The sequence below is a fragment of the Sturnus vulgaris genome, chromosome 2 (assembly GCF_052056855.1).
Source record: "Sturnus vulgaris isolate bStuVul1 chromosome 2, bStuVul1.hap1, whole genome shotgun sequence".
In the NCBI taxonomy this organism is placed as follows: Eukaryota; Metazoa; Chordata; class Aves; order Passeriformes; family Sturnidae; genus Sturnus; species Sturnus vulgaris.
Window position 1 is genome coordinate 21,226,842 of NC_142244.1, and position 26,375 is coordinate 21,253,216.

Below are 26,375 nucleotides of genomic sequence, written 5' to 3' on the forward strand. Positions count from 1 at the left end.
GCCTCTGGAGCTGTGTCCTGTCTGCTGCTGCTGCTGCTTTCTCACCAAGAGATTTCCCCCTGCTCCTTCAGCTTTTATGTCATGTGAGGCTTTGGACTCCAAATATTGGGATGTGCAGACCCCGAGTGCCTCCCAGAAAGGATAATTCCTATTGAAAGCAAGACTGAATGCTGAGTGGGCACACGAAGTGCTCGGTCAGGTGAAGGGTTGAATCCTCTGGAGGATGTGCAGGGAGGAGTGAGTATTGCAGGAAATGATAACATCACTCACCTGTGCAAAGAGATTGCAAAATCCCACATGCATGAGATTAGAGGTGTGCACAGATGGAGAAATCCAGGCTTCCAGCCTGGAAAAGGCAACATTAGGAATCCCATAAGTGCTTATCCCTACTCTGCTCTTGGCTCGACACTCCACCCGGGATTGGGAAGGAGCAGCTCAGTGTCCTGCATGGAAATGGGACGTGTGGGGCTGGGGCTGATCCTTTCCTGCATGTGGGGCCAGGAAAAAGCAGCTGGATTAGGGCTGGGATGTCACCTCTGAGCTCTGCTGACGTCTCACAGAGGGCCAGCCAAAAGCAAAGGTTTGGAATTCGGCAGGAATTGTGTGCAGAGCTGGCATTTAAAGTGGGTGGCTGATGGTAACCAGCTGCCTTGCCTCTGTGAATTTTGGGATTGCCTTCTGAATCCCTGCTGGGATCCTGCCTTTTAATGTCTGTATTTGTAATGCCTGTAGAGGATAACAGGAAAGAGTCATCTGCTTTTGGGATTTCACTCAGAACCAAAGTGAATAATTTGTACTGTCTGTTTAGTGAAAGATCCCAAACCACCACCAAAGGAAATAAAACCACGATGTGTCAGATTTTCTCGGAAAGAAACAAGAATTGGGAAATCACAGGATTTCCACATCAAGGAAGGACTTAAAAAAAAAAAAAAAGTTTTTGGTTTTGTTTTGGTGGAGATTTATCACAGTTTAAATTGTTTTATGCTGGAGTGTTTCCGGCCGGGTTGGGTGGGGCTTGGAGCAGCCTGGGCTGCTGGAAGGTGTCCCTGGCCAGGCCTTCGCAGTTGGGAACAGGAGATGGCAGCACGAGCCCGGGAATTGCTGCCTCGCTGCTCCTACGGGACAGCAACGCCTTCCGAAAAACACCAAGGGAAAGGGAAATTAAATTATTACATAGGGAAAAAGAAAGGGCAAGGTCCCACGTCCTGCATTTGGATGCTTAAAGGCATTTAAGCACCTTTTAATATTAAATGTGCTGGGAGTTCAAGGAGTTTCCGTTGCTTATGTCTAAAGGAGAAGAGGTTTTACAATTCTGAAGATTTGCATCACTTCCACTCTGAGCTGGGGCCGTGAGACGCTGCCTACAAAGAGTTAACGCAGATAAAATAGATGCTCCATTATTCCAACGCTGACGTTGAATTGTCTCGTTGTTTTGCTGAGAAGCTGCAGTGGGATCTGTCACACTAACGCTGGGCCAGATTTACTGAGTGTACTTAAAGAAGAATGAAGGAGTTCCAAGCTCATTTCTATCTGTTTACACAGATCAAATACTTGTCAACTCAGTGACACACAGGTGCTGGCAGGAACTTTTCCTTTTTCTATTATCCACCAGTTAAAAACTCCCCAAACTTGTTAGCTCACATCCATGTGGCAATATTTCCCCCATTACTAGAGAAAACACAGCTATCTTTTTACAAAACTCTTCAAATACCCTCAGGAATAAAAGTGCTTTAAGGGTTATTAATTTGATTGAAAATTTACAAGCTAGACTGGAGAGCAGCTTTTTCATTGAACAATATGTGGGAAAGTCTTTGTTCTTGAGGTATTAAAATGCAAATGTTAAAAGCAAGAGGGTACTGGTGTCATGAAAAGAAAATCATTATCTCAAAGGTGATTATTGCTTTACACTTAGGAGACATTTCCCAGTGCTTCACATGCTTTTTCTTAGTTATGGAAAATGACCTGTGTGTAATTCCAATCTCAAAAATAGCCTTGAAAAATGCTTTCTTTATTTCTGCTCCATCTTAAAACCAAACAGTTCTGCTTATAAATAAAAATATAGAGGTATAGAAATAACTATATTTATCAGAATAAAAGAATTTGCAACAGAGCATATTCCTGCATATAAACAAACAGCCACTGAAGAGCAGCACGTTATCCTTAATTAAACAGCAACAGTTGGATGGGGAAAGAGCAGGAGAAGTAAGTAATAGTTTATATATATTCATCAGAAAAAAAAATTATATTTTATATGTGTGTAGATATATATATCAGAAAAATATTGTGCAAGAGTCAAGAGGAGTCTTGCCCTTTTGCTGATATCCTTCAGCTGGTTTTTATCCTTTAAAAAATGTATTTTGTGTTATTTGGACAATATGAAAAACAGGGAAAAGTGATGCAGCATTGGTCATTACTCCCCACAGTTTTAAAGATGGCTTAACACAGGTGTTAAAACAATGACTTGATCATTTCAGGTTTCAGAGATGTTTCTTCAAAGTTTCCTAATCTTCCTCAAGGGAGGGAGGAAGATCTCATCCCAATCCTTGTGTTCTGTGACTAACATTTGTGTTGCAAAGGCACTGCACAAGAATCAGGGTTCTTTTTATTCACTGAGCAAGTTTTTCCTGTGTGTATTTGCTGGTCTGTCTAGCAAACAGACCTTCTTTGTCCTTCTGACCTTTCCTGCTCCTCTAAAGAAACCCCAGATCCCTTGTGCTGTTCTGTGCAGCTCTATGTGCTCTGTAAGGAAACAATCCACATTAAGACCAGTTTAATTCTGGCTCGCTGGCATCAAGTTGAAAACAGTCCAAAACTCCTACTGAACTTCAGGAAATTACTTTTCCATAGACTTTGCCTCTATGTAAGTGATTGGAATAATTCAGGAACAGATAAACCAGGATAACCAGCAGTAACAACGAGGTAAAATCATGATTCCAGGACTACGATGGAAAGTGGAGGGAATTGAAAATGAATTGTGGAATGTTTTAAAAGAAATGGAGGCTCTGATGGATTTGAACTGCTTGCTGAAGAGGGAGAAGTGTTCCAGCTGTTCCCTGCCAGAGGATATTTCCGGAGTTTCCTTTTTGTCCCCAGGGCTGCCCCAGGTCTGGAACGGCTCTGGGGGCAGGACAAGGCGAAGGGGAGGCTCCAGCTGTCAGCTCGGGGCTGCCTCTAATCTTCCAGTCCCTACACACAAGATTAAAGATCCGCCCCGAGTTTTGATTAAGAATGCAAAGTGAAGAGATTAAATACCAGGAAGCCAAATTAAAGAGCTTTAAGTCAATCTCAGAACTCATCAAAGCCCCAAATTTTTAAGCTGTCATTACAACACAGGATTAGTGCAAAGCCTCCCTACCCTGATTTGATGTCCCTTCCTCAACAATAATGTGATTTATTCCCCTGCTGCAGTTGTGTGCTCCCAGCATAAACCCAGCTATTGTCTTGTCTGCAGAGCTCATCCCACCTGGATCCCTCGGGCTCTTTCCTGGCATTCCAGCCGTGCCCCAGTTAGCCCAGAGCCTCTTGGTTTGTGCTGCCCTGCTTGGTGCAGAGTTCCAAAATTCTCCTAGGCACTCACACCATGGGCTAAAGGGATAAATACATCCCAAGGTATAAAGGGATAAAGATTCCCAAGGAATAAATAAATATATCCCAAGGAATAAATAAATACATCCTAAGGAGTGAATACATCCCAATGAAAGCTTTCATTTGGAGTTGCTCTCCCTTGTAAGATACTGTGCCAAGTGAGCCATTTCCAAATTTGCATCTCAAACCTTAGAACATTTCCTAAGAGTTAAGCACAACAATTCCAAGCTTTTTGAACCCACCTTTTAACTTTCCCACATCCTTGTGCAAAATGTCTTATCCAGAACATCAAACTTAGATGTTAAATTATGGGGAGTTCTTTTATTTTTTTTTAAGGAAAATTAAAATTGTTGTTCCTTATTGGATTTTATTATCATCCTTTACAAGTGCAGTTACTATTAGTGGTTATTTAGTGTAGTTATTATTACTTGTTACTTAGTGCAGTTATTACCAGTGTATTTTTACTCTTAAAAGCCATATTAGAGTGAAGCTTTTCATCCTCTGGAATTACTGAAAAGCTGCACTGAGCTGGTTCTGCCACTTATTCATCCATGATTCTCTGATGATGGCAAATTCATTTTATCTTCTGTTAAAACTACAGCTACAACAACTCAGTGTGGTGCCACCAACAAAGGGGACAGGTCCAACAAGTGCCCCCGTGCCCAGTCCTGACTCTGTTTGTGCTTTGGTGCCCACAGGCACTAATTATTTAATTTGATTTCAGAGGTTGTGCTTTTGAGTCGCTGCTTGGATTTGTGGCTGCATTAAAAGTCTGTTCACGTTTTCCCAGTTAAACTAAATGACTATTATTTCCTTCTCCTGCTCCCTCCCCCATCCAACTGGTGTTGTTTAATTAAGGATAACATGCTGCTCTTCAGTGGGTGTTTGTTTATAGCCTGATAAATGTCAGGAATATGCTCTGGTGGAAAGTCTTTTAGCTGGGAATACTCAGGTCCTTTTAACCACTACTGCATCTGCGAAAAAGAAAAATTGTCTTGAAATCTCCTTTTCTGATGATTTTTAAATATTTTCATTATTAATTTAAAGAGAAATTGTCCTGCAGCCTTCAGCAGGCAGAGTTTGGGGTAAGTCAGAGCCAGGAACATCCAATTTTCCCACTGGATGGCAAAATCTGGCCGTGGTGGAGAGGTGTGCAATAAGGAATGATGTCCTTATTATTTAGGGAATTAAATAAGGAGAAGGCAAATTGGTTCAGAAATTCCTCAGAGACTTTGTCACTCCCAACACTGGTTGTTGGCTCTGCCACTGATGGCTGGGATGACCTTGGCCAGGTGCTGAGCACCTCTGGAATGGAATTCACTCCCTGTGGAAATGCCACAGAGACTGCAAGCTGAGCAGCTCGGTTTAAAAGCTGGAATAAATGATGAGTGCTTGAGAAGCTGATAGCAGAGACAAGCACGTTTTAATTCTCTGTGAGGAACCTGGGGGTTTTAATGCATAGCTCTCTTAATGAAAAGCTGTAAATTCATGCTTCTCTCAGAGGTGGAGCAGGTTCAAAGTGCTGAGTTTCTAGGAGGCTGTTATCAATCACAGTCTTTCTGGTTTAGCCAAACTGACACACAAGGCCCGGGGAGGAATCTCTTTTCCAGCAAATTCACAGAGCAGGTTTTCACACTGCTATCAATAATTACTGCCTCTGGGACTATGTAAGTGTACAAGGCCAGGACCGTGTTGGCTCTTTCAGAGATTTCTTGGGCCACTGGTTGAGTTGCAAAACCAAATTTGGTTCCATCTGTTTATATTGGTAGGAAAAAATCTCCTTTGGCACTTCCCTTGCTGTTTCTGCACTGTCACAGCACTGCAGATTTGGGTATTTCCTCAGGTGCTCTGCAGGGAGGGGCTCAGCTTTGGTACTGGAGTCAGAAAGGGAATGGGATGGGCAGGGTTGAGGTAAAAGTGAACAAGTTTTGGCTTGCAACCCCCAGATTTTGGCTTGCAGCAGTTTAAGGGCCGTGAATCTGGGATATGCTTTGCAATCAAAATTAAGGCTGAAATTACTTCTTGGGAAAGCAGAGACAGTTGTGTCCATACATACTGAGGATCATTTGTCTCCATCTGTTCCCAGGGCTTGCCTTAGTTTATGGGATTAGATTTCTGACCCAAGCACCCAGTTTCTTCCCTTCCTCTGCTATTGGCCTAAGCAGCAGCAGCAGCAACAAAAAATACTCCCAATTTCTTTATTACCTTAATGTCCATAGGAAAACCCTTAGGAAACCACTGATATCCCTATTCCTTTCCCAGAGGAAGATATGTTGAGGATTCTTTTGGTTGGAGGAATGAAATATCAACATCTGTCAGGAATACAGGGATATCTGCAGCTCTGTTTTTGTGGGGGGGAACTGAGGGACCTCTCAGGACTCCTTCCAGTTCAGTTTTATGGCTTCCCTGTGTAGGACATTAGAATATGTCTAGAAAGAGCAGTATGTGTGTATATATATATAATTACTGTGCTATTTCCAATAGCACTGGAAGGTCAAATTTGAAGGGAAAATGCCCTTTACAACCCTTAACTCCCACCCAAACTGCTGTTGGATTTCCTAAGACAGAAGTGCAGCCATTTCTCAAAGCAAACCCCAACACTGCCTGAGTTGAATAAACATTGATCATCTATTAATATTAAGACTGGCACGTCTTGCTGCTTTGGCTCTGGATCAGCATCATCATTTATTAACATTTTGAAATAGCTCTGCAGAATGGATGATGCTCAAACCTGTTCCTGAAAAGTCTCCCCAGATCTCTCCACAGAGAACCTGAGAGGTGAGCAAAGCACAAAAAAACCAGCCAAGATGGATGCAGGAAGTTCAGCCCCTCATTTTACCCACTTTCTATGCATTTTGTACAAAGCAAAGGGCACGTTTTCAGTCTGTGTTAGATCATCAGATAGCTCTTTTCAAAATGTCAGCAATTCGCTGCCCAAATAGCCTGCCAAATAACAGTTAATCAATTGCAAATGGGATGCAGATTATCCTGGAAACTTGGGGGAATTGTTCACCTCAGCTAAATACAGGTAACGCTTTAAGTCACTTCCTGCCCTTGCCTTGGCTGAATTAGGCTGGCCAAAACTCTGATTGGAATAATTGCAGAAACGTGGCAGAGACTGAAAGGTCCTGCTTGATTTTATTAGCAGAACTGTGCCGATAGCTCTTTGCAGTGTAAAACCAGGCTCCCTGGAGGTCCCTGAGGGGGCTCTGCTGCTGATACACTGGTAACATCCCACTGAGATAAAGCTGAAGGCCAGAGAAGTAATTAATGCAGCCCTCCTGTTGAATGTTCTTCCCTAGCACGGGATCTCATTAAAATCAATAGAAGGAGCACAGAACAAAAGGCCATGCCTTTACTGAGTTTAGCCTGTACATAATGAAGTGGCAAATAGGTCACACTGCTTAGGAATTTGTTTAAAGCAATTTTATTTTGATAATGCCAGCTGTCACCAAGTGCTGCTGGCAGGGATGGTCTCCCAGTTAATTTTTCTTCCTACCTGAGCAAGTCTTAACCCTTGAAATACCAGCTCTGGGAGCACAGTGCAGCTCTGGGCAGGGGCCTGGAGGTGTGGACACTTAGCATGGTAAGGACAGACACTGAAATGGGGAATTTAGCCATCAATAGCTGGGCAAGTTCACTGTCGTTAATTCTGTAGTCAGATAAACTTTGGATTTGACTTTATACCACCGGGCCTTCTGAAAGGATTGCAGCTCTTGAGCTCCAGGTATGCACTGAAATGAGGAGATAACTTTGGGGTCTAGAGGAGAGCAAAGACCCCATTGCAGGAGAGCTCAGTCTGGCTGCGGTGACATTTCTGTCTGGAGAAAGGGAAGTGATAATTTGGGGAAAGTGGGGACAGTGACAGCATGCTGGAGAAGATTTCCTCAAGCCTCAGAGTATCCCCTAGGGACATTCAGAGTGATTTATTCAGCAGAGAAAGATTATTTAATCAATCATGAAGCTGGGGTTGAATTTTTTAAAGAGAAGTAATTTTCTGTTCATTTTGAAAGGGAAGCAGATGTGTGTGACAGAGCTGTCCTTGCTGGGCACTCCTGTAATGACATCCCATGACAAGAGGAGCCTGTGCCAAACAAAAGGTGAGACCTTGGTCCTTGTGCTTGCTCTGTCCCCTCCAAAGCAGCAGAGCCCCTGAAGTCTGTTGTTCCTGCAGAGGGGCGGGTGCGGTTCCTGTGGGAGGTGAGGGGCAGCCCCAGCCCCTGCGGGGTGTGGGATTCCCGGCAGGCTCCGTGGGATGCAGCTGCTCTGCCATCCCTGTGCCCCAGCAAAGCCCAGGCTGTGCCTCTGAGCAGGGCACTCATCTGCAGGCAGTGTGATCGAGTGGGACAGGCAATCTCTGCTGCACAGCACAGGCTGCACTAGCAGCTGGGAACCCTGTGATTACAGAGATTGACTGCTAAACTCATCACTCCCTCGCAGGCCAGGCCTCCCTTTTCATTTGGAGCTGGGAGCCCGTTCAAAATTACTGCTCTGGTAATTAGGAGAGATGAACACGCTGACCTGCACAAGGGCTCGTGCTTTAGGAGCACTTTGGTAGCAGTGTTTCTGCCTGTTTGCCTCTTAGGCAGCCCATTCTTCTTTCTCGGGACACTGAAGGTGCTGCCTTCTCAGAAGATGCTGCTCTATTGGAAGAAAAAAGAGCAGGCAGCTCCCAGCCCCAGTGTCCAGCCTGGCCTTGGGCACTGCCAGGGATCCAGGGGCAGCCACAGCTGCTCTGGGCACCCTGTGCCAGCCCTGCCCACCCTCACAGCCAGGAATTCCTTCCCAACATCCCACCTAACCCTGCCCCTGGCAGTGGGAAGCCATCGCCCCTTGTCCTCTCAGCCCAATGAGGACATTGCTTTTCCTGATCTCTAACCAGGCTTCTCTGCTGCCATGCCGGGAAAAAGGCAGGAAAATGGGAGAAGGTCAGTGCAGTCATACCTGCTCCTACACCCATATGTGCAACTGTGAAAAGTAACCAAAGTGCTGTCTCTTTCTTTCAGGCAAGCATGAGCAGATTTTTTAAAAATTGAACTTGGAATTCTTTTATCTCAAGGTCTAAGCCACAGGAAAAAATAATAATAAAAAAAAAGGCTTGATCATAAATCTTTTATCACTTTTAACCAAGTAATTTAAAAATACCTTAGCTGAGGGCCATGGATGGCAGAGCAATAGAGTTACACCCACTGGAAAATAATAACCTGCTTTTCAATCATTATTTCAGTAATAACCTGTTTTTCTACCAGTCCAGTGGTGCTGGGGGTCTGCAAGGTCTGTTTGAGAGGTGATGTTGACACAAATAAATGAAGCTGCCCATTACAGGATTCTCTGTGACCTCTTCCAGCCAGGGGCTGCTTGCCCCAGCTCCTGCTCACCAGCAGACTGAGCTGCCCAAAGCAGGCACTGAGGACCCAGATTCCCACTGGAGGCACCTGAGAGAGACTCTGTCCCACTGTCCCAAACCTCCTGGAGGACAGGCACCATCCAGAGGAAGTGCTGGGAAACAACAATAATGATTCCTGTTTTCTGAGGAAGGAAAAGAAGAATCCAGGGAATTTAGCACTGCCTGACAAGCACTTGCATGAAATAACTATTTTGTAAGTAAGAGGGAGGAAATGAACAGGAATTAATATGAGTCTGTCAAAACTAGGCCTTGTTAATGTGATGAATTTCCTTCTTGGGAAGGGGTCCCTAATAAACCTTTGATGTCCTTAAAGCCAGGCTGAAATCCTCCCTGCCTGCACCACGGAGGGGTCACCCAATCCAGGCCAGATTGTCTGTTATCTTGGTGATCAGCATAACATTGTTATACCATTGTTATAAACTGAGCATTCTCAGCCCTAATTTCTCAGAGATTTTCACTTCCAAATCAGGAATTGTTTTACTGGCATCAGGATCTGGGGGATATGGCAGTGTGATTGTGTCAGTGTTGCTCCCTGATCACTCCTTGTGGGATTTTGATTTTTCTTTTTAAACGCCAGCACCTGCTGATGGTATCACCTGGTGGGATGATATTACCAAACAATCACGTTTTAAAAGAAATGGAAAAGGGAAAAGATGGTGGAGAGCAAGCTGCTGGCAGGAAAGAGCCTGCAGAGTGCTCCTTACAGTATCACACAAACTAAAAAAGCCTTATTGTTGGATGCCCTTGTACTTCATCCATTTCTGTAGCCACAGTTTCTGAGTTAATGGTGTGGATTTTCACTTTGGTGTCTGGGGCCTGTGCTCAGCAGAGCTGCAATCTTTGCCTCAGAAGGGAAAAGAAAAGTTTCACTCCCAGATTCTTGGAAAAAAGAACCCTGTCTGTTGTTTATTTATTTATTTAGAAAGCACATACAGCAATGCACGGGGAGGGGACAGAGATGCAGATCAGGTGAGCAGAGGAATCCAGCCCAGAGGAAGAGCCAGACACTTCCCGGAGGATCAGTAGTACATCAGTCTAGGCTGCTGTACGTCTAGGTTAAAAAAAGAAACCAGGGAGAGCCTCTGAGGAGCGGGAGTTTGTGTCCCATGGCAGCAGTGCCCGCTGTCCCCTCGGGCAGGGTGGCTCTGTCCTGCTGCTCCTGCCCCTGCCCGCTCACGCCATGGTTTCCTTCCTCAGCATGCGCCGCTGCTGGCACGTAAGGATGCTCGGGAAGGACGACTTCCCCTTCGTCCTCGACCTCTTCTTCAGCTTCTTCTGGTGCTTCAGGGAAATTCCCAGCTCCTCCATGATGGCGTTGAATGAAAGACACTGTGGAGAGAGGGGAATGGCATTAAACACTTCCCACCGTGGAGAGCCTGACCAAAGCTTGGCCATGGCCCTCACGGGGCTCCAGGAGCTCCTCAGGAGAAGCCAAAGTTTGGTCTTGGCCCTCATGGGGCTCTGGGAGCTCCTCAGGAGAAGCCAAAGTTTGGTCTTGGCCCCCATGGGGCTCCGGGAGCTCCTCAGGAGAAGCCAAAGTTTGGTCTTGGCCCTCACGGGACTCAGGCGCTCCTCAGGACAGCCCAGCCAGAGCCTTGTCGGGGTCCTCACAGGGCTCGGACTCTCCTCAGGAGGCACCAAAGCTCCAATGGAGCCCTCATGGAGTCCAAAGCTCGGTCATGGCCATCATGGGGCTTGAGGAGCTCCTCAGAAGAGTCCAAAGCTCAGTCATGGCCATCATGGGGCTTGAGGAGCTCCTCAGAAGAGCCCAAAGCTCCGTCTTGGCCCTCACGGGACTCAGGCGCTCTTCAGGACAGCCCGGCCAGAGCCCGGCCGGGGTCCTCACAGGGCTCGGACTCTCCTGAGGGGACGCCAAAGTTCGGCCAGAGCCCTCACGGAGCTCAGACCCTCCTCAGGAGAGTCCACAGCTCGGCTGGGGCCCTCACAGGGCTTGGACCCTCCTCAGAAGAGTCCAAAGCTTGGTCTTGGCCATCATGGAGCTTGAGGAGCTCCTCAGAAGGTGCCAAAACTCTGCTTTGTCCCTCATGGGGCTTGAGGAGCTCCTCAGAAGAGGCCAAAGCTCAGTCTTGACCCTCATGGCGCTCGGGAGCTCCTCAGGAGAAGCGCGAGTTTGGCCGGGGCCCTCACGGAACTCAGGGAGCGCCTCAGAAGATCCAGCTGGGAAGAAATCCCCGGATACAACAGGTGACTGCACACAGCAAGGGTCTTTCCCTAACTCAGCTTCCAGAGACTTCCATTTAACCTTGGCTCAACTAAAGCTGCTTAGGAATGTTTCCAAAATTCCCCACAGGCGCCTTTGCGATGGTTTGGTGGCTTCGCATGGCAAAACTTACCCTTTCTCATTTGCCTGTGACCTCACAAGAGAAAAGACCTTGTTTTAAACACCATGTACCTTAGCCACAAAAAAACCATGAACGTGCTGGGAAAAACAAAGAAAAGTTTTTTGAAGATTTCTTTGTGGCTTCTTATTTTTCCCTCATGAAATGAACAGACATTTCTCAAATATAGTGCAGCCCTCAATCTTCTTCTTTTCTTTGGAAAGAATCTTTTCAAATATTGTGTGTTGAAGAAAGGAGATAATTACCACAAGAATAAGGGAGCTGAATGGCTTGGAAAGAAAGAAGAGATCTTCTCTTCCCACCATCACAGCGTTAACAAGGACATTGGGGTAAGTGGAAACATCTTTTAAAATTCACAGCTGGAATAATTACATATAACTCAAAGAAACACAAGTAGCCTTTAAGTGGAAGTATCTGGCTTTGCAAAAAAAAAAAACCCAAAAAACAAAAACAAAACCGACAATAATTGTTCTGTGCAAATATAGATGAGTATTTATACATAGAATGAAATGATGGCAGCAGGGGGGAGCAGAGCTTGAAGCCCCTTGCCTTTTATTTGAAGCTGAACAAGGGGTGTGAGGGGTTCTGCAGCGAGCTCCTGCCCTCAGCACCCCAGTGTGAATTTGGTGTCCTGTGTGTGCCCGTCCTCATGGGCTGGGCTGCACACAGCCTGACATCCCGGATTCGCAGCTCAGTGTGCTCCTCTGAGGTGCCTCATTTTAGTTCCTCTGCAATTCCGAGCTCAGTTAAGCTCCTGTTAATTGGTGCCACTGCCCAGAGTCAATAGGCACAGCCAAGGCAAAATGGCAGCTGTGGCTGCTATCACCATTGAAATAGCCTCCCTTTGACAGTATAATCCGGGCTTTCCAGCCTCCTTCCCCCTGGAGGCAGCAGGAGGAGCAGGTATCCTCCCAACACCCTTCCTGCATTGCTCCAAGCTTTTCTGGAGAGCAAATCGATTCCCAAACTAAGGAACACAAATGCTCCGAGTGGCTGACTTGGCCTGGCTTGTTGCTCTCTGTGGTCTCAGCTTTAACTGAGTTTTTAAATTCTGGATTACAAAGTGAATCCAGAGCTCCATGGTAAACAGGGACAGATCCTATTAACCCTTTGTAGGATTGAACAGTCGTATTTTTATTTTCTTTCCCTGTGTTTCTCATGAATCTTCTAATGTGTTGTATTTAATCCCAGCCATTACTCGCTGCAGAGTGCAGCCAGGGATGATTTCTCAGGTAAAAGAGTGCATTTTACTGCCTTGTTAATAGCTGGTACTTTAATTTTCCAAAAGGATCCCTATTACTCAGACTGTGCAATAACCACAACGCCTTTCCCATTCATCTCCACAAAACAGCCCCATGAAGTTCATTTTGCATCTGCAGACAGATACACAGAACATATTGCTGGGAGGTTTTTAATATCTGATCTGTGCAGTGCCCAATGGCTCCGCTTCCAGCTGCTCTGAATTTTAAAATAATTATTATCAGGAAGACTTGTGGCTATTCTTAGGAAAGGTGGTGCAGAGCGAGCACATCCTCAGCCACAATGGTGTGGGGTTTATAGGAAAGCCATGGAAAAGGAACACACCCCACGGGGAAACCCAAGCCCTCTGAGCAGCACTTGCAAAGCCGCCTTCAAAAAGGGGATATTGACATTAAAATTTGATGTAAAAGGGTAATATACTGTTCTTTTGTCTCATATGCTGGTGGCCAGACTGAAAGGGTTGCTTTAAAATCCTTTTTATTTCCATGCTGGTCAGTCCACTGCTGAGGTCTGCCCAGAACAGGAGCAGAGTGGGCACAGATCAATCCCTTTTACAACTTAAAAATGAATTTAACATTTTGCATTCAGCCAGCTTAACTTTCTCATTCTGGCAGTGTCAAAATGCTGCAGGCCATGGCATGTAAAAGGAAATGTCATCCTTTCAAAGCAGAATAGGTTCTGCTCTCTGTGTGATGTGGGGCTCTGTGCCTCGTGGTCATTTCAGCAGCTGCTAAAGCTTAGTCATGAAGCTCCCAAATCCTTCCTTACACTCCCATGCAGAGGTCTGTGCTAAGCTTTAGGAGAATTACAGATTCAGAATTAAAAATAAATAAATAAATAACATAGCATAAAGTAGAAACAATGAAAAAAAAAAAAGAGTTGTAGTCAGGATTTATCAATCTGTTGCTTCTGCTGCTGCTGAACTGAGGACAAGGCATTTTATTAATGCCTTGCAAAACCAACCAAATAACAATAAAGAAGCCACCCAAACCCCAGTGTGCTGTTAAAATGCTGAGAACTGTGAAAATCAAATTATGTGGGGCAGATTTCATTCTGAAAACACTCCTGAGCAGCTCAGGAACAGAGGAGGAAGTAGAGAAGTCAGGATTTTATTCCTGCAGCCATGGCTGGGACACTGACCTGTGTCTTGTGCTGAAAGAAAATAGATTTGTTTTTGCACAGAGGGAAAAATACCCAAAATCGTTTCTTTTAGTGAGCAAAAACTACTGCTGGGGCACATTAAGGATGTGTGTGAGTATTCTGTCACTGGTGGCATGAGGAGATCCCCAAATTGACTCCTTTAACCTGCCACAGTCTGTCGAGCAGTGTCTGTCAGAACAGTGTGACAGTAATCCAGGGATTAATTTAACTCTCCCCCACTTAGAGAAATTGTTCACAAGGAAAATCAGTGAGGCTGCTTGCTGGTGTCCCACATCACCTGCACACCAGTGATGGCTTTTGATAACTCTTTCTGTGTGTGTCAGGGATAGCAGGAGCTGCCTTGGAATCCCCCAGGGAATTGCTGCCAGCCTGTGGGGCTGCCTGTGGGACAGCTGAAGGGAAGGATGGCTGTCACTGCCAGCGGGCTGTGGCACTGACAGCTGGGACATGTTTACCCAGCAAGTGCCAGAAACGCTCTGGATCCCACACTCATCTGAGGAGCAATTACAAAACCGGTCCAAGCTGCAAGCCAGAGGAGTTCTTGCGTGGAGCAATGATGGAGATAAACACATTAGGCATCTTCCTACTCCTCTGAGACTTGAGAGGAGCTGAATCTGAATTTAATTAGTTTTAAGTCTCTTCTACTGGGAAGCTGCAAATAAACAGCGCTGTCTTAAATCAGGTATTCAGAGGACCTAATTCAGGTCTTTGCTGGCAAGAAGGAGCATTTTATGGAGAGCCAAAGCTTTCAAGGCCCCATTCAAACAAGTTAAGAGACCATTCTGAGCAAAACAATTTGTTGCAGCATCTGGAGTGCAGCATAAACTCCCAGCCTGGATGAGCAGAGGAGAATGGGTACAGCTGAGCTGTGAGCAGCACGGCTTTGTCACAAACCTCCCCAGCCTGCTGCAGCAGCGTCAGCATGGAACAGGCTGAGAGAAATCACAGGGCACTGCTTGCTCTGACTGTCCTCGGGAGCCAGGGACACAGAGCCCATTCCAGGGGGAGCACTTTGGGTGTGAAGGCATCCTGACTGCAGCCGGGAGCACAAACGGCCCCAGGGAAACAGAGCCGCGACTGGGCTGATGGCAGGAGCTCCACTGGGCAGGGAAACACCAAATACCGCTGAGCGCTGAGGGCTGAGAGGAGGGACATGAGCTGGTGAGGCTGATGGGAACCTGGGATACCATGGAATACAGGTACAAGGGTTTGGGAACACTGGGGCTTGCCACGGTTCGTGACATCCCTCCAGCTGGCATTTCTGTGCACTTTTGCCTCTCAGATTGTTGACATATGTTTTTGGTGGCAAAACCATAATCCAGTCCATTGTCGCCTGCCCTGTCAGTCCCTGACTGGCTGAGGGCGGGAGGAAATCCAAGTGTTGTCCTTCCAGGGTGTGAAACACGTCCAGTGCCAGCCTCCTACACAAAACATCCTACCAGGTATGCAGAGCAATGCCAGGGCTTGGCTGTCTGGGATGAACCCGATTTTCCCACAAAGGAGTTTTCTGTGTTACAAATGAACGTTGTGAATTGCTCAAACAAGACAGTGGAGCTGCTCTATTAATGGTCTGTGGGGGTGTTGCCTGAGGGTGCTCCTGCTGAGTATGTCCTTAACGGCTACATGGCATAAAATTTAACTGATGGCTCGGATTTTGTGCTGTGATAGTTACTTGCAGGCTTTGAGTGATGAATTTTAAATGGAGGAATTAAAATTCATTAAATATTGACACAGGGAATAAGAGATGCCAGCTCAACATGTCTGGCTGCTTGTAGCAGGGGTTCAGGAAGTTAATGGAGCCCTGCAGGGTGTTTGGGAGCTTCTCAATTCACAGCTGCCCGGCCCACTTGCAGCAGAGACCAAGCTGAACGCTCCTCCTGCTTCCAGGAACCAGACTGCCACTGTTCAGCTCGGCTCGGGGAGGACATGAAAAGGAGGTAAATGATTTCTCTTACCTGAAGCAGGTGATTTACCCCGGGAAAGGTGACAAGGTGACAATGGCACATGAGACACTGTGATAATTCTGCTGAGCTCCCTGCTGCGGGTGTAATTACTCCCCGCGAGGGGCATTGGAAGTGCCCGGATTTCAGGGCTTTGGCAATGTACTCTATATCAGCTTATCCCCTGTATGAACCCTCGGCAGCGCTGAGCCCTGCCGGGGCGCGGTGCTCTCCCCGGACACACCTTGGTCCTCTCCTGACTACACCGTGTGGATCGAGGGCTGCGCTCGGATCCCTCGCTCCTCCCGGATTAACTTGCCACAGTCTAACTCCGTGGATAAGGTGGTGCCAGAGGTGGAGTTGGACGGGTGGGGTTGCTTACACTGCAGTCCGTAAAAGAAACAAAAGGCCTTGCATGCAAAAGAGAAATGGAGAAAGTAAATAAATGAACGAAGCAAAACTGAAAACAAACATGAGAATGATTCAAAAGGCATTTAAATCAAAAGAGACTCCACTTATGGAAACAGCAAAGTCACAAATTCTATTCAACGATGCTTTGGATTAGCTTAGTGATAACACACCCTGCACGGCATTTCCCATCTAAGCTGCTTGTCTCACCAGGGAAAGGAGAAAACAATCCCAGAGAAGCCAGGGAGAAACACTGGAATCACTGGTGCTGTGCTCTCTGTGGAACTGCTTCTCGGAAAGCAGCAGCATGTGCCACATTAACTCACTTAATGATTCTAATTCTTAAGCAACACCTTTGAGTGCAGGTGCAGAAATGGGGGCTGTGCACACGTGTGTGCAACCCCGAATTCTGTTAATTCACCCCACATATTGCTCAGTAAATTAACACCCCTGGCATAAAGCTTTCGGTTACTTCAGTCCTGGCTTCAGGGAGGCACTGCCTTGCACAGACTCCTGCAAAGTTTCCAGGATATTCTGCACCATGTTAAACTAAACATTTTAATTATACTAAATATCTTAATTAGCCGCAACTGTTCTCCAAAACATATTTGAATAAACGATCTCCCGAGACACGAACAAAACAAAGATACCAATACATTTTTTATGCATTTTGTGCTAAAATGGGCTAAAGTGCTAATTAGAAAGCTGCAATATGTGCAAATACATTAATCCTTTATCTCTCTGCCTTATCCCAAACCAGGGACCCTTTGACTGACATGCCCTGGGATTGCTCCAGGAGTTGCATCTGTTTTTTGTGGACAGTGATGCTGCTTTCACTGCAAACTGCACCTCCCAGAGTGAATTTTAAATGTTCCCTTCTCCTCCCACTCGTCCCTGCTGCTCTCGGGGAGGGTCTTTGCCTCAACAGCCACTCCTGGCACTTATGTCACCACCCTTGCAGGATGCCACCTTGGGTGGAGAGGGGAAAATCGCCTTGGAGAAGCTCCAGCCTTTCCCCACCTCGAAGTGCAAAGGGAACTTAACCTGCATCGAGGTGGGTGCCTGACGTCTGGGAGCCTGGAGTGAGGAAACAGGAACCTCTGGGGATTCAGGGACACTCCCTGGTCCTGCAGGGTGGGGTCTCCTCGGGACAGTCCTGCTGGAGAGGAGCCAAACAGGGCCACAGCAGGGTCCAGGACAGAGGCGGGACAAACTGCCCCGGGGCAGGAGGGGCTGCCTGACAGCCTCAGGAACACTCTCCAAGTTCCTGCACAGGGCTGGTGGTTCCCTAAAGGGCTGTTTGCACTCCATTTTAAGGATGGATCTTTCTCACAACCACTCTAATGGTGTGATTTACACACAGCATTTCCTTTGTGTTCCCTCTGCCCTTCTAAATAGCTCATTACACTTCAGTGGAGCTACAACCAGAATTTCTCTGGCTCCATAATCTTACTTTACAGTGGCATCCATCACCTCTCAGTAGATCTCCCTGCTTTGAAGTGCCTCCTCCAGCACAACTTGTAACCTCTGGCTCTGAAAAAAGATCCTTTCTAGAGCAAGAGCAAACTGACTCTTGGGATTTGGATGGGTTTTTCTGAGTTACTCAAGCGGCTTGTGTTAATGCCATATAAAAAACCCAACTGCCCAGTTGTGTTTTATTCCTTTCCAATGTAATTCATGCTGGAAGTCCTGAAACTGTTTGAGAAATGAGTCGCCCTTGCTCTGCACTGCCCTGCTGTGCAGCACTAATTGGCCCACTGTTCTTATTAATAAATTATTTGTGGTGAGAGGCCGGTGAGAGCTGAGCAGCAGGCAATGCGCGCTCCAGGCAGGTGTAGCGGTGTGTTGTGCTGCAGAGCCCGCCCCTGCCGAGCGCAGCTGCAGCAGCAGGGCGGGGTCACCCACCTGCTCGATGTCGCTGTTCTTGCGCGATTTGTAGATGAACTCGCCGATGGCCACGAACACGGACAGCACCAGCCCCGCCGCCAGCACGATGAAGATGCCCCCGATGTTCTCCACGCCCAGGGCGCTGGCTTCCTTGCTGTCCTCCTCGGGGCAGCCGTTCCCTCGCCACCACTTCTCCTTCATCATGTGCAGCTTGCCCTCCTCCTGCAGCTGCAGGATGGCGATGGTGATCTTGTCCCTGTACGGGGACCCTGCGAGGGGACAGCGAGACCTGGCAGTGCTGGCAGGGAGCAGAAGCCTCCCTAATCACAGGAGGAGTTATTCCGGCTGGAAAGGCTGGAGGTGGGAAGGGGAATCTCTGCTGGTGTCTACCCTGGGGACTGGGAAGCAGAAGGGCTCCACTGGAGCAGTTATTTGTGGATTCATGATAATTTTAGGGTCTCCTGGTGAGGTTTGTTTAAGCCTTGGCAGCGGGTTTTCTTGCTAAGGCATTCCTCCACATCATATTTGAATATTGCTGTAAGAACTCTGAGAATTTCCACTTTGTATTCCTTCTATTGACTTCAGCATATGTTGGTTTTCCCTGCTGCCTGTAAATGAGGGGCTGCCTCAGAGGAGTCACCAGTCACTCAGACACTTTCTCTTCTCATTTACACCTGCACCACCCACAGCTCCACCGCAGCTACCTACAGCCTGTAAGAACACCGTGTGGACAAGTCCTTTTTATTGTGATTTGCAACAATAGGAGCCCTGCAAGCTGAAAATAGCAACAATTTCATGCTTTCGGTTTGCAGGCCACCGTTTGCTAAATGATGTGTGTGCAGGCTCTGCAGCTTTATGGGCCTGGGCAGTGTCTGGTGAGGAGGGGGGTCACACTGGGTGGCTCAGTCTGCTTAGATTTGCTCTTTCTGCTCAGGCTCTCCATCTTCCAAAATCCTGCAGCCTGTGCTTGTGAGAGAGACTTTTCTTTGTGGGACCAGAATTTTATGAAAGCAAGGAGGGGGGGCTTTCAAGAATGGTTCTGTGATTCTGTGAGATGCTGTTTGGCTCATTTGTGTTTGGGAGCACAAATCCTGCTATACTGGACTCCCTACAGCTGGAAACATCCAGAGTTTGGGCTGAAATGTAGAGCTGAAAGCGCTGCAGTCACTCCTGCCCACCCTTTCCCTTCCTTTAGCTGCACATTAAGACATGGAGGGACAAGACACAAGGGAATGACTTCCCACTGCCAAAGGGCAGGATTAGACGGGATATTGGAAACAAGTTCTTCCCTGGGAGGGTGCCCAGAGAGGCTGTGCCTGCCCCTGGATCCCTGGAAGTGTCCAAGGCCAGGTTGGATGGGGCTTGGAGCACCTGGGACATTGGAAGGCGTCCCTGCCCATGGCAGGGCTGGCACTGGGTAATCCTTAAGGTCCCCCCACCAGGCCATTCTGTGATTCTGTGCTTCTCAGATTTTCTTCAACCACTGTTACACCAAAGTCACATTTTGCTGCACATTGAAGGTGTTGCAAACTCAACTCCATCAAGGCAAACCAAGCTTTAAGGCAGAACTGCAGGGATCACATGGCACTTCAGAAAAATCTCACTGAGGCACCACTCCTGAGTCCTTATGCATGGAAATAGCCTTGGAAAATTGTCCTCACAGCTTCAGTTTTCCTCCTTGTTTGGCTGTGCTGGACATTGTTAAAAATCCTTGTCCCATGGATACAGGTGCCCCTCTCTGCTCTGCATTTCCTTCATCCCCCAGCCCTGTCTGAGGAGAAGCAGTGTGAGGAGCATTGCAGTTCCTCATTTGTTGTGCCAGCCTTGCTGTGCTGGGGCAGAGCACTGCCAGCACTGGGCCATGCTGTGACCACGGCTGCCAGGAGACATGTGTCACGCTCTCCCAAATCCATCTGGGAAGCCAGAGAGCAGCACTGCTGGAGGCAGCCAGCTCTGAGAGCAAAACGTGCCCGCTGTAAGAATGGAGGATTTGTGCGCTTGCTGTTAAAAACCCAAAAATAACAGCACAGAAAAGGGGCCAGAAACACCTCCAAAGGCTGGCTTTGCACAGAGGAGTGAATTATTAGCCCTGAAAAGAGCAGTGCCTGGCAGAAGAGAGAGCAGAATTGTTTGTGCCTTAGGAGAGGCCTGTGCCCTGCAATGTGTAAGGCTGCAGGACTCATCCATTTCCCCCGCCTGCAGGGACTCAGCTGGGAAGTAAAGTGGAGCAGCCAGAGTCACAACACAGGATTTGTGGGGTTGTTCATTCTTTCTTGTGTTGTTTATGTTGCCGTCAGGATTACTACAATTCATCTGGAGGGTAGCAGGCACCTCCATATTTCTGCATGGGCTTTTAGAGTTTGTCAAGAGTGCCTGGAGAGCTGCACTGGTGGTGGTTTATTGGTGAGCTCTAACACCACCCACAAATCCATCTCCACACTTCTTCAAATATTCAGCACATTACTTATGGCCTCTGAGCTATTAACAAACCTCTTATGCCAAGAAATGCATTTATCTACTTTCTTAGTGGTCTCCCAAGGACCAGGGAAGAGCTTTAGTGTTAGAATTACCTGCATCAGCTCTGGCACTGATCCTGGACTTAAACCTGCCCTGACACACCACAGAATCCCAGAACCACGGAGGGTGGAGAACTGAGAGCACCGAGTCCAGCCTGTGCCCCATGGCCACCTTGTCCCCAGCCCAGAGCACTGAGTGCCACATCCAGGAATTCCTTGGACACCTCCAAACCTCGCTGGGCAGCCCCTGCCAAAGCCTGACCACCTTTTCCATGGAGAAATTCCTCCTGATGCCTATAACTGCTGCAATTTCCTTGCAGAAGATGCTCTGATAAAATAATCCATTTCCCAGATTCAGGCATTCTCCTCCCTATTTTTTCGGGAGCCATAAGGTGCTGTCCAGCTCCCTCACTGGAAATTCTGGAGTGACAGGCCCTGTGGTCACAGGGTCACAGACAAGCCTTTTTTGTTTTTTTTTAATTTTCCATACAGCTTCTGCAATCAATACTCTTGAATGCTCTGAGAAATAACAGAGCCTTGGGGGTCCCTCTGAACAGTGGGGTTTATCTTGTTTATGAGATCAGTTGTTTATGAGGTGCTTGATGGTGCTGGATTATTCCACAGTGCTTGGGGATATCTATTCCCCTGAATTTTGTAGATTTTTCTTAACAAAAAAATAAAGGTGCACTTCTCATACAAGAAACATTTTATAAATATATTTCACAGCTGAATTTCCAGTGGCTGCACTGTCTCTGAGGATTGCCATCTGTTCCAATTATCCCTTCATTGTTCTTGGTTTAAATTGTGGCAGCTTTATAACCGCAAGGAAACTCTTGCCATGAGTTTGTCATTCTTGGGGATTTTAGCTTTTGTTTCACTTTCCTCAGGGTGCCAAGGCTGTTCTCACCCAGCCAGTGGAAAAACAGACTTGGGATGTCATGTCTGTGACAATCTGTCTGCGGTGCTCAGCTCCACAAAGAATGACAGCTCCAAGTGCAGAGGTGTTTCTCCATTATTTATATCTGCTCTGTCAGGCAATGGGTGAGCCAACCCCCAGCTGGACAGGGCTTGGAACAACCTGGCATAGTGGGAGGTGTCCCTGCCCATGGCACTGGATGGGCTTTGAGATTCTTTCCAACCCAAACCCTTCTGTGGTTCCATAATTCTATGAACACAGGACAAAACCTGGCTCCCCAGTGCCAGCTGTTCACAAGTGCACAGCACAAAAATCTGACACACTTCTTAATGCTGTACAATTAGAGGGTCTTAGAAAGGCTACTGGACATGCTAGAAAAGGCCTGCCAGAGAGAGGTCAGACAAACTGGGAGCCTTAAAGCTGTGCATTAAAGGACATGAATTTCTGATTTGTTTCATGACCTCAGAGCAACACCGAAGAACAGTGAGGATCGACTGCAAGGTTCTGCATCAGCGATTTCAGCGTTTTGGGCTACATACAGAATCCCAGAATGGTTTGGGTGGGAAGGGACCTTAAAGCCCTTCCAGTCAGGTGGGCAGGGACACCTTCCACTGGCCCAGGTATCTCAGAGCTCCATCCAACCTGGCCTTGGACACTTGCAGGGATCCAGGGGCAGCCACAGCTGCCAGGGCCTCAGCACCCTCCCAGGGAGGAATTCCTTCCCAGTATCCCACCTGAGCCTGGTTCTGTCAGCACCAATCCCCTGTCACTTGTCCCAGGAGATGCCAGGACTGGTGGAATGGTTTGCCTCGGGGGACACCGGGCATGCTCCCCAGTAGCTCTTACCAATGGGGGTGCCCACGCCGTAGCCCTTGGAGTCGATGAGCCCCCCGATCTGGGTGAGGTTGCAGTTCCTCTGGGTCACGTACTCGATGCTGGTGGACTCCATGAGCAGGGCGTAGTCGGTGGTGAGCACGCGCTGGATGCCCTCGTCGTTGTTCTTCACCAGCGCCGTCTGCTGCCTGCTGCTCATGAACGCCCACATCTTCTCATACGTGGAGATCTTGGATTTCTGCACGGGGAAGGGGGCACAGAATCACACCAGCACCCCAGCTGCACTTGCCACCTGTTCCTCAGCCTCCCCAGCCTCAGTGGAGTGCCACAATCGGAGTGACAGGGAACCCACGGCAGGGTTTTCCTTCCTGCGGCATTTCCCCCTTACCGGGCTTTATGCTGAGGAATCTCTTGTGGTTTCCCACTGCCTTTGCAGTGCCAGGAATTCCATTACTGGCCTGGCTGGGCTCTGAAGCTTCCTGGGACCATGCTGTTCCCTGGATTGTAGGCAGCTGGCCCCATGCACCTGGACACTGCTGCTGTGGGACACTGCTGCTGTGGGACATTGCTGCCATGGGACACTGCTGCCATGGGACACTGCTGCCGTGGGACACTGCTGCTGTGGGACACTGCTGCCGTGGGACACTGCTGCTCTCAGACACTCCACTCCTGCCCATCAGGGCACACCCACTGCTCCAAGAGCCTGGGGATGGATGAGCAAAGCATTCGTATGTTCATAGCACTCGCCTGGAAGTCACCTACTTCAGGGATGAACTTTGAGAAACAGACCAAATAAACTGCTTTGTGCTTCCCACTGCAGTCAGACTTAAGGACGTGATCCTTTTGCCCCAGGGGTTAAGGGCAGCGGTCTCAGTCTCCTCAGTCCTGTCTCTGGCTTACAGCCATCTCAGCTGGTTCCAGGCTCAGTTTTAAACAGCAGCTGCGGGGGGATTCCAGTGAGAAGTTGATTTTCTGGTTCTTTGAGCTTTAAATGTTAATACGCCTCACCTGTAAATTCAATATCTGTGAATGTCACCTGAATTCCACCTGAGTTTGGTGAGCCACAAGGTACCACTAAACTCTGACGGTGGTTAAGTGGCTCTTCACAGGTAGGAACCATTTTTATTGCTCCGTTGGGAATATTTTTGAAATTGATGCTGTGTTTATGCACTACAGTGAATTTAGTGGAAGGATGTGTTCCTTATTCAGAAGAGTTTGTAAGAAAGATCTTGGCTTCTCAACTTGCCAGCTCCCATTTTCTTTCAGGATGGATCCTGTGCCAAATTTTGTCCTTTGAATTTTCATTAATTTCAGCGGAAACACATCTGCACTTTAGAAGGCAGGAGCTGGCACAAGGCACAACACAGGACTAAGATCTGTTATGATGGAGGGGCAAGAAAGCAAGGAAGATTTATGGACGTGCTGGAAACAGAGCAGGGCAGCAGTCTGGAGAAATGAATGTGTGTCACTTCTGGTGGATGGGAAACATCTTGCCTTCAGCTGGACTTCTCACAGATTTGGCCATTCCCACAGATGGACAATGCTGCCTGGGGTGCTGCTGGCTTGCCCTCCTGCAAGGCTTAACTGTCCTGAGCTGCCCAGGCCCTGCTTTTGGGGTATTTTCATCTGCTCTGGCCAGATCTGGCATCTCTACACAGGGAGGAGGCCGATCCTGAGGTTCCTTTCAAAGTTAGAACTCCATTTTCCCCCCACAAATAATTCCAATTGGTTTTGTTTTCATTCCCTCCACTGTCTGGCTAAAAGTCACTGCAGAAAAGTGACTTCCTTGAAAAATATTTCATCTTTAGAAATTTTTTTTTTCTGGGGAAACTATTGCAACAGGGACACCGGTGCTAGGCATTCCAAACCAGTGAGCAATCACAACTGTTAGCACGTGCATTGCAGACACCACTCACTACAAGTGATGCCAGCTTGAATAAATGCAAATGCAGCTTTCAGAAAAGCAGTGGGAGTACCTTGCTTTCCTACTATGCTTCCCAATCTCCATCCCATCCAGCAGTTCACTGTGTAATCTCATCTTCCAGTGCTACTTTGAGCACAAACTCCTAAATCTAAGCTCTTCAGAGTCTGCTTTGTGCCTGGGTCTTTTTCTGTGCCTGAAGTCTCCAGAAACCATTTTTTCCGTGTGTGTCCCATACAGTCCTGGAAACCAGAGGGATCTGGGCTTTACATGTCACTCCCTTGCTCCTGTCCCTAGCACGTGGTGGTTTGCTCTGAAAAATGTTGGTCTGAAAAAAAAACCCGTTCCACTTGGCATTCTTTGGCTTTAGTAGTGTTTGATCTGACAAATCACATCGTACAGCAGAGAAAGCTCTGGAGGTGATGACCCTTCCCAGGGCACCGCAGCCCTGTGCCTCGCTCCCTCAGGGTGTTCGCGCTGCCGATCCCTCCTCACTGCAGCACCGCCGGGGACACGACAGCTCCCGGGAAAGAGCCTGGGCTGGGATGTGGTGGCAGAGGTGCTGTCACTGTGCTGTCCCCCGGCAGGAGTGCGGGAGTGCAGGAACTGCTCCCTGAATCCCCTGCTGCTGCCTGGGAATCCATCCCCAGTTTCTGAACTGCCCTCCCCCTGTGCTTCTGTGCACGTGTATTTCAGGCACAAGTAAGCTGGCACATGCGGGGTATAAATATTTAACCACCTTGTCTGAAGGTTTTCTTTTAGAAGCTCACATACTTTTAAGCCTACATATTTCTGCCTGCGGGATTAATGGTGCAAAATGAAATCAATGTAAAACTAAAAACAGCTCTAGGAAATTTGTTCTGAGCTTCAGGACCTATTTCCTCTAAAAACGCAGCGCTGCAACAGGATTTGAAGTTCTGTCTCTGAAGCTAAATTTGACTTCAGAATATCAATGGCACTGAGCTTCTTTGGGCATGGAAGAGCCAGAGGAGAATCCAGAGCTTGCCTTAATGGAATATCTCCAGGTGGCTTTCCATCTCAGTGGAAATGTCAGCTCATCATTTCAAGAGCTCACTACAGCAAAATGCTGTCGTTGGTGTTTTGCTTTCAGCAAGGAAACATTTCTGTTCAGCCACAGGAGGGCCTTGACAGGGGCAGTTCACCCTTGGCAGCACCAGCAGGGACACACTACACAGAATCCCAGAATCCCAGAATTCTGGGATGGTTTGGGTTGGATGGGATGTCTGAGATCACCCATTCCAAAACCCCTGCCAAGGCAGGGTCACCTGGAGCAGGTGACACAGGAATTTTTGATTTTTGGGATGTCCCCAGAGAGGGAGAGATCTCTTGTCAGAGATGTTGTTCGGTGTGTGTGACTCCACAAACACCTTCCTCAGACACCACAGGGAAAAGCCTGATCCAGGCTCATCCTGAGCCTGACTTCCCTGCTGAGACTGCTGATGAAGCTGCTAATTAATTCTGGATTTTTGTGCATGTATTCTGTATTTATAGCTTGTTGGCTTTTACACTGACATTTTATGAGATTATCCATTTTGTATGTAATTCATACTAATAATTAAGAAAAAGAAAAAAGTCGTGATTATCACAGTTGTCTTTCAAACAATTAGCCACAGAAAACTCTTCATTTGCACATGTGTGCAGGTGTGTGTGTGTGGCCCCTGTATTGATAGTCTGGGTAATACTGACCATGGAGCATTAAGAAAAGGGACAAACTGCCTTGCATTCCTGTGGAATTACTGTGGTGCAAATGTGGCTGTCAGAAGGGGAAGCAGACTGTTCCAGCTGCTGATTAATGAAATAGGATCCCAGCTGGAGGAGAATATCCCCATGTCCATGCCCTGGCTCCCATCACAGGCAGATGGGTTTACCCCTCACTGCACTTCACTGCCAGGCTGCTTTTCCACGTGTCCTGGGAGAAACCTGCCAGGTTTCACATTCCTCGTGCTGAAGGATCCTCTGGGGCTCCTGGTATATTTATTCTCTCCTCTAACCCCTCGGGATGCCGTGGCCCTGGTTTTGGGTGAATTATGTATTTACCTTCTCCTCTAACCCCTCGGGATGCCGTGGCTCTGGTTTTGGGTGAATTATGTATTTACCTTCTCCTCTAGTCCCTCGGGATGCCGTGGCTCTGGTTTTGGGTGAATTATGTATTTACCTTC

General features: G+C 47.6%; 1 protein-coding gene and 1 long non-coding RNA gene across 2 annotated transcripts in view; one reads left to right on the forward strand and one right to left on the reverse strand.

Annotated features, from left to right (window-relative positions):
• The window catches only part of LOC148224662 (uncharacterized), a 34,884-nt gene extending 25,413 nt beyond the window's left edge, over window positions 1-9,471 (forward strand). Inside the window, exons 4-5 of the long non-coding RNA XR_015801167.1 lie at window positions 7,599-7,685; window positions 8,933-9,471. This is a non-coding gene — a long non-coding RNA (uncharacterized LOC148224662). The remainder of the gene's footprint in view (window positions 1-7,598; window positions 7,686-8,932) is intronic.
• Window positions 9,472-9,869: 398 nt separating this feature from the next.
• The window catches only part of GRIK1 (glutamate ionotropic receptor kainate type subunit 1), a 92,874-nt gene continuing 76,368 nt past the window's right edge, over window positions 9,870-26,375 (reverse strand). The window contains exons 15-17 of the mRNA XM_088158811.1: window positions 22,287-22,512; window positions 18,027-18,277; window positions 9,870-10,321 (exon numbers count right to left, since the gene is read on the reverse strand). Of these exons, the coding sequence (XP_088014937.1) occupies window positions 10,166-10,321; window positions 18,027-18,277; window positions 22,287-22,512 (633 nt within the window). The 3' untranslated portion in view covers window positions 9,870-10,165. The remainder of the gene's footprint in view (window positions 10,322-18,026; window positions 18,278-22,286; window positions 22,513-26,375) is intronic.